A 12,116-nucleotide genomic window follows, 5' to 3' on the forward strand; every position below is an offset into this window, starting at 1 on the left:
ACAGCTTTGATTGAGACAATACCTAGGTTTTGGCATTTTCAAAGGCGAAACAAATTTGCAGCTGCAGAAATGACATGGATTGTACTATTTCTAATGGGAAATTATTAAGATTGCCCTTTTAGGTTTTTTGCCATTTTAATAGAATATAATTTTTCTCTTTTTTTCATACGCATACTTTACCTGTGTTTGCAGTGATAAACTTTAAAAACGTAAATTGTGTTCTGCCCAAGAGTATCAAATGATACCGACCTAAACCTTTATCATTTTTGCCTACCCACTAATAGAATTTTGAAGGGAGGATGTGAGGAAAGGGTCAGTTTGCTGTTTTTACCCAAACAAGAGTGTGCTTTTGTGCCTCTGTAAGTTGCCTGCATCTCTCTCTGGTTGGTTTATGGCCTCTTACAGACAACCTTTCTCATGGGTGGTGAGCAGCAAGTGTCATTGGCAGTGGAAGAGTGCAATATGCCAAATAAACAAGTCCAATAAGGCTTGACATACATTTTGTTGTTGGATACTGTCTGCTCCTGCCCTCAGGCACAGGGAACTGCATTACACACTGGAACAGCACTGGCTTAATCTTTCTTTTGTGATGCATTTGCCAAGAAGAATTCTTTGCTTTTGATAAAGATGTGAAGGCCTGGAGGGAAAAATTGGGGGACAGGCCTTTTTTTCCCTGTCCCTCTCCCCTTGACAGTTTTTCCAGTGGATAAGATGGAAGCTGTGAACATAGAAAAAAAATCTCTTATGAAGTATTTTCATTTTTTGGAATGAGTGAAATTCTTTTAAAGACAAAGGTTTCCTCACACTTTGCCATGACCAGAATGATCAGAAATGTTAATCTCTAGCTGTTGTTGAGATTGGACTGTCTTATTACATTTCTGAGATATTTTTCCCATCGTGGCCAAGACTAAATTACACTCTGTTTCATTAAGCTCTGTTTCTGGCAATGTCATAGATCTGAGTACATATTTTATCCAAATGACAGCATTTGCTACTTGTCATGTTACATCTTTTCTTTCTTGATTTTCTCATAGGTTGCCTTGGAGAAGGTTTTCAATTTTGCTGTTTCCAATATATTTGAGACAAGAGTGGCAGGTCGAATGGTAGCTGACATGTGCCGAGCTGCTGTGAAAGTGAGATTTTTTTTTTCTCTCTCCCCTCTCCCTTCTCAGTTGAGATGCCAACTAGGGAGTAACCATAACTTAGTGTGTTTTGCTGGACCAAGAAATTATTTACAGTTCCATTCCCTTGAGTTACAGGCCTAACCATTAATACCTTATCCCTTTCAGAAACAAGGCCGCTCAGCAGAGCACATTCCTAATTATTGCTCAATATCTTGCAGAAATATCTTAATGTAGAATGTGATTCTTTGTGACATTTCAGTGCTGTCCCGAGGAGTCTTTGAAGCTCTTTGTACCTCATTGCTGCAGTGTTATAGCACATCTTACTCTCAGTAAGTTTCAGTGGTTTTATGTTGTGTTGTAACTGGCTTTAATTTGACTAAGTGTGTTGCTTGTTTATAATTTGAAATACATATTTTAAAAAAAGAAACTAGCATTTATCGACATATAGTATTTACCACCCTTTCCAGAGAAGCATATAGCTGGTAGTTTAGGATACAATATGGTGACTGATCCCCACCTATTGGAGACTTGAATTGGGGTCTCCTCCTATCTAGTCCACCTTTTGCTACTACCTCACACTAGCATTATTTATTAATGTTTTGTCTAAAATTGCTGACTAAACTCATTCCAGGAGGGTTACTGCATTAGGCTTCAGATGAATGCCTAGAATGCTCACATTCCCCTTGAAGTGAACAGATGGTTAGAGACTGATTATCAATCCTGCCTTCTGATTTACAAAACAAACATAGTTGGGGTTGGTTTGTCAGACAGACTTCACTTATCCCAGCATTTTGCTTAGGACAAAGCACTGATAGGTTCTACAGTTTTTGCCTTGCAGTGTCTTATCTTTTTTCACACTAAGAACCAGTCTGTAGTGCATGACAGACAATGTGTATTCATCAGTCCTAGCTTCTTGATCCATGTTTGTCATAAATCTTGTAAGGCTATTTTACACAATTTGTAGAGGCAAACTTTGCTTTACAAGTGAGTATACCTTTGACAGGAAGTTGCAGCCAATCATGACCTTCTATCAGATGTGCTGACATGTGCTTGTGGATACATGCTTTTTCACTCACATGCAAGTGTTTTGAGTGTACTGCTAAAATGCAATGTGTGAAGTGGCTCTTATCCTCTCCTCCTAATGTAGTTTAATCTTCTCCTATATGCAGTCTGAGATGCAGCTGTCCTTGCCATAAGACCTTGTCACAAACCCAGATGCCAACTCTGCCCGCACATCTACTCAGGAAACGTCATCATAGGACCTAATCACATCACCTAGAGTATTTAAGGGACTTTCACTTGCTCATCTTCTAACCTAATGTAATATATGCCATTCTCTGTCAACAATGTCCTTCAGCACTCTGCGTTGGGCAAACAGGCCAGTCTCTGTGCCAAAGGATAAACAGATATAAATCAAACATTAGGAATAGGAATACACAAAAACTACTTCAGTCTTTCTGGGCATCCCATCTTAGATCTCAGAACAGCAGCTCCTTAATAAAAAGCTACAAAGGAAGACTGGGAAGAGAAACAACAGAATTGGAATATATCCACAAACTCCAGTCCATCAACTGTAGGCTGAACAAAGACAGTGGTCTCCTGGCACATTATATCCATTGTAACACTAGTTAACTAGTCTTGTGTGGGCTCTCTTGCCCGGTTTATCACATTCTTCTGGTTCCTACCCAGCATCATATATATTTAAATAACTCTCTCCATCTATTCACCTTAGCTTTAGGCAGTATCTTTCCTCTTGCCTTTGTCCCTCTATGACCATGGTTAAAACTGAACATCACCTCATTACATATCCATAACTTTTGCATTTCTGTTGCTATTCACATATATAGAACTTGCTCATTCATAGATGTAAAGTCTGTTCCTAGGCACTTCACTCCATGCATCTGATGAAGTAGACCTAGTCTATAATAGCTTAGGCTGTCAACTTCTTTTCCCCAGTTATTCTCAAAAGGACTACGTTTCCAAGAACTTTTGTAGGTTGTGATTTGTTCTGTACAAAATTTGCACATGAGTTTCTGTTTGTTTTGCTCAGAAAAAAGCATTTTTTTGTGTAGAAAATACTGCTTCCTATGGGGAGGGGAGACACATGTGAAATTTGCACAGGGTCCTAAATTATGAATAGCCTTTGAAATCTGCACAATTTTCAAATACTTTCCTGTGTTGGGAGGAAACTTGCTAAAATGACTTCTTGGAGTAAACTGAGCAAATAATTTAATCCCTTGTTTAAATCTCTCCATTGTATGCATTATTACTCTCTGGCTTGCCTTTCTGCCCAGGCTCGTTCTTATACGTGGCTGACTTACTCAAAATCTTTCACCTGTGAGCCAGCTTGCATTGGAGAAGTTTCATTGAAACAAATGAATAAGGACATAATTTTTGCATTAAAATATTGTGTGTTAGTGTAAACACATGTCCACCAGCACATGTAAGCAACTGCCTACAGCATCTGACTTCCTGTATTGCCACAGCTCTCTTGCTTTTTAATTAATGCAGTCCTTCATTTGGGTACTGAGGCGTGAGGCAGCTGAGATGAGAACAAAAAAGGGTATTCAGTTATTCAGTAGCATTTGACTGCCTTAATCCAGGCCAGCTTAACTTTCTGTAACGTCTCAGATTTTTGTAAATGTCTCTTCAGCTGTGTTTGTTGCAGTGTAATAACCTTGGGCTTAATATTTTTCTTGATTAGATGATGATGTATTGTGTGATGAAGAATTAGATAAGGAGCTGCTCTGGAACCTTCAGCTTTTGTCAGAGGTATTTATAAGAAACACTAATTTTCACTCTGGATGCCCCCTACTGTATAGTTGATTCTTACTGAGGTACTGACCAGCCAGGCCAGGATAGTGTAAACTGAGCCCATGTTATTTTGACCCGGGTACTCACCTGGTTTAGTCCCAGGTTTGATGTGGGGACGGGTGGGTGTTTACTCTCCTGTCCCCACACTGCCCCGGGACCCACAACTGGTGTGTGCTCCTTACCTTGCCATACTCTGCTCCTGCTGAGAAGTCACATCTGATGCAGAAATGGGGTGCCTCGCTGCACCCACGTGGTCAGGCACCTTGTTTCTACATCAGAGATGGTGATTGGGGGCTTTCCAGTAGGAGCAATGGTACTGCAAAATAGTAATCAAATTGACCTCGCGTAAAGGCTGTTTACCCTGGGATCAGGCCAGATCCACTGGATCTATGTCTGGTCTTCTAGAATCCAGCCCTATCCTGGCCCCAGTGTTTTGGCCTGCATCATTTCAACAGGACAACATGAGGCTGGGGGGAACACAGGCTGTTTGACCCATATGGACAACTCCTTAGTTTCAACAAAAAGTAACAAAAGTGCTATGAAACACTGCATAGTTTTTTTAAAACCACGCTTTTTTAAACCACGCTTGATGATGAATACAGTGCCCATTAGCACTGTGATTTAAAAACACTCTATCTAGGCAGAGTTCAAGCTGTGATGTCATATTGCTCTGATTTAGCATCTGTGCTCTTGCTATTGGCAATGGCAGCTAGATTCTGATTTTATCCTAAATGGTGTAGGGAGAGAATAAGCCTTGTTCCTCGTTCTTCCTGAGGTTGCAGCTATAAAGTTTTACATGGAATAACAGTAGCTGCAATATTGCTGTCATTCCCAGTGAGCACTCATGATGCTTGTTTCTGTGTGGAGCCACAAAAAATAATATAACAAAAGTTACACAAATCACAGTAGATGTTCAGAGCCAAAATTCTTCATGAACTACCAAAAGTCATCACATATTAAGGTATTAAGGAATACTGTATGATATAGGATCCATGGGAGCTATGTTCTCAAACTTGCCATGGAAATGTGAAACTGCAGAAAATAGAGAACCTTATTGAAATGAATGACTTCTGGTGAAAGTTGACTATAGAGATGCACTGGAGAACCTAGAGATTCTTATAGAGGTTCTCTCTCTAGGAACTCAACTTCCACCAGAAGCATACAGTTGAATCATGCTGGAGGACCTAGAAAAGGTCTAGAGAGAGAACATGTTTTTTGGCATGGGTAAGTGAAATCTTGGGTACCAATATTGCAGATAAAGGGGCTTTACTGTATATATATTATGCACAAGATACAAAGCACAAAAGCTACAGAGGACTAATAAACCGAATGCATTCATAAATGCATATTTTTAAGTACTAATTAACAGCACAAGGAAATTCAGAAATAAAATCTCTGACATAAATGCTGTGTTAGAAAAATACAAACATATCCATCCATTTTTAAACAAATCAACTCACTGAAATTCAGAACTCCAAAGCATGTTATGTGCTCTTAAGTTTCAACTGAAGAAGGAATTTACCTCTGAAACATTGTGTTCTTGTTTGTCCTTTGTTGCTGTACTATAAACACTGTTTGTTTTCTCACCCAATTCCATTGGCCTGTTTCTCTTGAAATCTGTGTTGCACACATAACTCTACAAACAACAGCAGTTTCAGCATGTGGTCCCTTAATTTGCCTCTTTAGAAGTTGTTCCCCAGTTATTCAGGGCTTGGGTAGGAAGAAAAGTAAAGAACCTAATTACCGTAGATTATTTTTTTAAATGGGGTTGTCCTTGTTTGCAGCACTACTGCATAACTATCTAGAGCCGTCTTAAAATCCCCAGCTAGTGTGAGCAGTAGCTATGCTAGCTGGGGCTGATGGGAGTTGCAGTTGAACATGTCTGGAGAGTACCAGGTTGAGAAAGGTTATCCTAAATTAATGGTAAAAGAATTTAAAGAATGAACAAACTATTCGGCCACAGATACGTCATTAAGGAAAATGAGGCTTTGTGTTAGACTTCTGAGAGTTGCACCCAGGTATGGAGATGTCCTGGTTAGAGTGTTTTAGTATTAACACTCAAAGATGGCCAGTATTAAGGTGCCTTAAGTTTCTCTTCATGCATTTATCATTCATCCAGTATTTAATTTCTGATGTTTCTACTCTGGCTAGATTACTCGTGTGGATGGGAAGAAGTTGCTGCCATACAGGGAGCAGCTTTTGAAGATTCTGCAGCGAACCCTCCATTTAACCTGTAAGCAGGGTTACATTCTGTCTTGTAACCTACTGCACCATCTTCTTCGTTCTACTACACTTATCTACCCCACAGAATACTGCAGTGTGCCAGGTGGCTTTGACAAGCCTCTTTCTGAATACTTTCCTATCAAGGCAAGGACTTTAACTTACTTAGGACTAGAGAATTTGACTTTCTTTTTTTATTTTTATAAAAGTACTAAACTAATATTCTATTTGCTTTTATTTAAAGATATAGCCATCCCAGTGGAAAGATGCTATAAGAATACAAATTTCAGTTTTACTATCAATATTTTGTTTTACATTTTTACTCAGTTTTTAGCACACCATCTTAAGGGAATGGAACATTTATTGTATGACATAACAGTAGAAATGAAGGCTGATATTAAATATATTTCGTAGCTGAACATGTAGCATCTGCTTCAAACTAGGGTATGCTCAGTGTTTCTTTAGTGTGTTCATCATGTGTAAAAGGGATGCATCTTTTTTGACTCCTTGTCTGTAAATGATCCCTCTGAAGTATAAACTTGATCAGACATTAATTTTTATGTGTTTTATAGGACATACACTAATACATTCACAATGTACCCATTCTGCATTCTTTCCAGTGACTCTGCCCAATTTTACAAACAGCTACCCATAAAGTGCAGAGCAAAATTTGACTGGTTCAGGCAATACTTTTGTTCACACTAGCAGCTTAGATCATTCCCAGGTTAGGCATGTGTTCATTTGGATGAATGTAATCAAAATTGCATTTATTATTTAGTTCTCTTATAACATTAAAATGTTTTGTGTTTTTCATCTGTACCTTCTTAGTTAAACTTGTGATCCACCTTGATTCCCAGTTTTTGGAGAAAGGTCTGGGACATAAATCAGATCAGTAATACAGACAGTGGCAGGTTCCTCCATTGTGGTGGCATTTTTTTCTCCAGCTGTGATTGTATGATTTATGCGCACAATCGATGTGAGTGCATGCCTAAAGATGGCCAGGTCTGTTTGTGTGTACTAAAAACCTTTTGGGTGAACAAGCTGTTTATATTAGTCCATATCAGAAACTTCAAAATTTTTCTAGTGGTGATCAATTTGATTACTCTGATACATACTCTCCATCAAATACTTTAAAGTTCCTCTGTTTGCTGACAATTGTTTTGCATGGTCTTGATTTGCCTATATTCTGTTGTATCCTTTTTATTGGGTGAAATGAATGCATTCAAAGTGGGGCAAAGCGAAAATGAAGCACAGTACAGTCAGCCCTTCATATCTTCTGAGGTTTGGTTTCAAGACCCCCTGCAGATACCAAAATCCATGGATGTTCAAGTCCCGTTGTGTAGTAAAATTACTTATTACTTACTGAGATGCAACTGTGGCAGTGCTGTGAAGACTATAAGGGTGGAAAATCTATGGTGTTACCTCAGACAGCTTTAAAAAAGGAACTTGACAACTGAGGGACCCAAATTGTTAGTGGGAAGGAAGTTGCAGGAGGTAGCTTTGTTTGCATCTCTCTGTGTTTGAATGGAGCACCTCAAGAACTAGTTATCTGTTTTTGGCCAAGCTGTACATATACTCTTGGATTAAATAGAGTGCTCTATTCTAATAACCTAAAATGGAGGATTTTCTGTTCAAATTATGCAGCTGTATTTTATATAATTTATTCTGGTTTTGCTAGCTATTGCATAGGGGCAATGGGAACTGGTAAAGAGGGGATTTAGATACTGTAGCCCATTATTTATAGTGGGTTTTAATTATACAAATAACAGTGGGATTTTCCAGTTTCTCCAGTGGTAAAAGGACCAAGGAAGGAAGGTCATGATTTTAATATTTCTCATCAGGTAGAATTGTTAGAGATGGCTGAGGAGGTGTCATCCAACAGGCTGTATGGTTGTCCATATAGCATTGCATTCTGTAGTACATGTAAGACTGCTGTTATTCCAGCTGTGCTGACTGCCATTAATTTCCAAGCAGACTCTAAGGTGCTAGTAATCCCAGGTGCTACAAAAACCACTAATAGTCTGTGGACAGATATTTGCCTTTTGAGCTTACACTAACTCCTTTCACTGAAGAAGCCAGGGTCCAAGTGCCATCTCCTCCTTCTGTGAGTTTCAGGAGGGCCATGCATTGTGAAATTCTTTCCCAAAAGAAGCCTAACACAACCTTCTCTTATATACAGTAGAATGGTAGCATTGTCTTGTCTGTTTTTATTATAGATTTTCAATTTTACTTTTGACATTTTTTAGCCATCTTAATTGGATTTGGAAAATTTGGATTTTTTTAAAAAAGTCATTTGATTTCTGCCTAAAAATGACTGAATCAGGTATGATGGGGGGTGTCGCTAACTGCAAATGTTCCATCTGAGGACGTAGGCTGAAGTCTACGAAAGATCATGCTATCAACTTCTTTTTTGAGTTTGTTCCAAATATGCTACAAGCTTCCTTAGCATATTATAAATGTTCCAGTAAGCCATATTTTCCAAAATTTGCTTCAGAGCTGTTATACAATTATGGAAAGCAGTTTCTTGTTAGCTTTTGGGGCATTTATTTACACACACAAGATAAGTCCAAGATAAGTGAGTCTAGGTCCTTTTCCCTCTTAGCTTCTCATTATTATATGTATAACATGGGATAGTTTGCCAATGTTGCCTAATGCAAAATGCACACCATTTTTTTGTATTTATAGGATTGGGGTAAACCTGGTGACCTATGGAACCTTGACATCCAGTGGCATGTTCCATCTGCTGAAGAGATGGCTTTTGCTTTTGACTTGCTGGATTCTTTTCTCCAGCCAGAGCTTGACAAATTATCACAATATGCTGATGGAACTCTTGAAATGTCCAGGTTGGTAGAAGTACGGTTGATGGTTGTAATTTCTCAGTAATGAAATTACCTCTGACCTTTTGAGTAATGACAGTTAACTGCAGGCAAATGGGTTAAGCAGGGATGGAGTGGGAATGTGATGCAGGCGATCTCTCTTTTCTAATGTTCAGATAGCACAGTGTTCTTTAAACAGGCATGTAATGCAAGCCATTGTCATTATCCCCATATGAGATTTGTGGATTTCTGCTGGCAAGCAAATATTACTGTGCTTTTCACTCAGTTTGGAGTACTAGTTTTGAGATAGTGGGTTGCCTATGTCTTGCCAAAGCCTTCATGATCAGAGTTCTTTGGGAGTTTAAAAATGGGATCAGGAATGCACACTATCCTTATTTTCTTGGAGGTGAGATAAGAATATTGGGTTGTATCCAGACATTCCATGAGTGGAATTCACAAGTTTCTTCTATTGGAAAGTATGTAAGTGCATGCACACGTGAGGGGTAAGGATTGCAATTTTCCTGTATGCCCCTGCAAACATTACTCTTGGCCTCCTAGAACAGTTTTCGAGACAATTGGGAGATCGTCCAGAATAGTATGGGAAGCGGTATTGAAAGCTGCAAAGTAAAGGGAAAATTGATAGTCCCCCTTCTATCAGGGGATCTGCTAGATTGTAATGAGTTCTGATTCCATTCACAGAAGGACAAGTTTGGAACGTAACCTATAAGTAGTAATTTTAATTATTATTATTATTATTATTATTATTATTATTATTATTGATCTGGACTGGAGAGCACAATAATGGCAGAATAGAAGTAATACCCTGTCTGCAGCTGAAGTTAATATACGCTTAGAGTGTCAAATAGATTGCTGAAAGAAACATGTTTGGTTGTAGGAATTTTGGATAATAGTCTATAATCTATAGATAATAATTTTGTATTTAATCTGTATAAACAACTTGCAGAATCATTGCAGAAAACTACTGCATGTGTTAGATGTTTATCAGAGAAATATTACCTGCTTGTAATAGAGGGCTGGCCTTACTTTTCTAATTCTTTACTCATTGAATGTGTGCCCAAGAGAACCCTCTGGTGGTGAAAGTGTTATGGAGATCAGAGTACAATAATGGCAGAATGGAAGTATTACCCTATCTGCAGCTGTAGTTAATATATATAGATTTTAAATACTGAGATATGTTTAACATTTTCTTTCAGAGACGATGTGCAGCAGTGTCTTACAATAGTACACAATTGCCTAATTGGTTCAGGAAACATTCTTCCACCACTGAAAGGAGAAAGAGTAGCTCACCTGTGAGTAAGCTTGGCTGTGTGCATGTCATAAATAGCATGGTTCACAATATGATATTGTCTGTCACAGAGGACTGAGTAAAAACTACTTTGAGAGCTACCAAAGTGGAAGGAGAAAAGAATAGAGCAGAATCAAAAAGAGGGTTGCATATACTTTCTCTGCCTTGGGTTCTCAGACATTGCTGTACAACAACAGCAAATACTTTTCATATGGGATGGCAAAAAACAAACAAACACACACACACAACTTCTCCACAGCAAGGAATTGCACTACATAATCACTGAATAATTGGTGATACAATCCTGTGTATATTTATTCAGAAGTAAATTCTGTGGAGATTATTGATACCCAGGTAAGTAGGTTTAGGATTGCAGGTGAGATTGCCTTTTTTAGGGAAATAGTGCTCTCATATCTTGAACTGTGAAATCTATTCATGTGTTAGTTTTTTATTTGTTTTTCTCAGGATGTTTAAAGGGTGTCCTCATTGTACTGTGGTTAGCAGGTGCTTGCTGAAACAGATTAAAGTGAAGTGGGGAGAGGAGGAAAGATTATCTTGTTAAATGATGATTAAATGATAGGAAATCGGACTGGTATATGCTCATTATTCTCAGAAATTTTAAGAGTGACAAATGATAATTGGAAACTGTACAAGCTCATTGAAAGCATCTGTTGTATGTTCTGCAGGGTTCCAACTCTTGTGTCTTTAGAAGAGATTAAACTTTATACTGGTGTTGATTATGGTAAGTTACATCAATCTATCAGATAAAAGAATGGTTTAAATATTGCTGCTGTTTGGCATCACTAGTTTCATGTTGGAAGATAACAACTAATTCTGGCTTAGCATATATTTTTTGTCTATACTTTAATATGCAGACAGTAATACCGTATAAAAAGAGACTCATGTTACCATCTCAATACATATGTCCTGGTAGAAAATGCCTACAATCCTATCAGATGATAGAGCCCCACTTCCCAAAGCCTTTGCAGTATTTCTGCAATACTAAGGCCTGTTACAGACAGCCAAAATAAAGCTGCTTCGAGTCACATTGGAGGTATGGTGTTCCAATGATGCATGCGTCCTAAGAGTCCAGAAGCCACACCAAAGCCACACTCCAGTCATTAGGGCTGGAGCATGGTTTTGGTGCGACTTCTGGACTCTTAGGACGCATGCATCATTGAAACACCATACCTCCACTGTGACTCGAAGCAGCTTTATTTTGGCTGTCTGTAACAGGCCTAAGAGTGTGTGTGCATATGCGCACGCCTGACTGTTACAGTGAATAAGGCACATAGAACTTTTTAAAGCTTTTTTGTACCAAAAACTAACCAGCCCTTATTACTGATATTCAGGTATTTGTAGGGACTTCATGAGCCACCTGTCATTCGAAAGAGCTAGATGTGTTCACAGTGATGGTACTTATATTGAGTTTCCTATAGAGTTTCTAGCTATGTTTGAATGAACCTTTTTCATGTCTTCGCAATCTTTCTTGTGCTTATTTTGGTACTTCTGCTCCCAGTGGGCTGTGCCTTGCAATGTCATGTAATTTAAAGTTTAAATTTTATAGATAATGAATGGTCTTACCTTGTCTAGATTTGTCAAGAGAGAATTACAGAGAAACAATCAGCACAGTCACACGAAAGCTTCTGAGTAAGTGTAGTTTTTAATAATTTCCTTCCATACTTATTTCCATTGCACCTCCATCGTTGCTTAAAAGATTTGTAATACACTGTTTTTTAAAAAACTAATTTAATAAATCAGAAATGAAGGGGGAAGTCCACTGTAATTTACACTTGCTTCCTTTCTACTTAGTCTAGAGTATTTCAGTTCAAATAA

At 38.4% G+C, this 12,116-nt stretch overlaps 1 protein-coding gene across 2 annotated transcripts in view; it reads left to right on the forward strand.

Moving 5' to 3' along the window:
* Positions 1 to 12,116, forward strand: part of PSME4 (proteasome activator subunit 4) — a 132,742-nt gene that overhangs the window by 69,477 nt on the left and 51,149 nt on the right. For both annotated transcript variants that reach the window (XM_089528916.1, XM_089528917.1), the window contains exons 15-22: positions 1,035 to 1,133; positions 1,384 to 1,453; positions 3,829 to 3,896; positions 6,090 to 6,305; positions 8,844 to 9,001; positions 10,189 to 10,284; positions 10,967 to 11,022; positions 11,874 to 11,930. In XM_089528916.1, the coding sequence (XP_089385042.1) occupies positions 1,035 to 1,133; positions 1,384 to 1,453; positions 3,829 to 3,896; positions 6,090 to 6,305; positions 8,844 to 9,001; positions 10,189 to 10,284; positions 10,967 to 11,022; positions 11,874 to 11,930 (820 nt within the window). The remainder of the gene's footprint in view (positions 1 to 1,034; positions 1,134 to 1,383; positions 1,454 to 3,828; positions 3,897 to 6,089; positions 6,306 to 8,843; positions 9,002 to 10,188; positions 10,285 to 10,966; positions 11,023 to 11,873; positions 11,931 to 12,116) is intronic.

This window comes from Sceloporus occidentalis, unplaced genomic scaffold, assembly GCF_023333645.1.
Source record: "Sceloporus occidentalis isolate IW3139 unplaced genomic scaffold, rSceOcc1.0.p SCAF_6, whole genome shotgun sequence".
Taxonomy (NCBI): domain Eukaryota; kingdom Metazoa; phylum Chordata; class Lepidosauria; order Squamata; family Phrynosomatidae; genus Sceloporus; species Sceloporus occidentalis.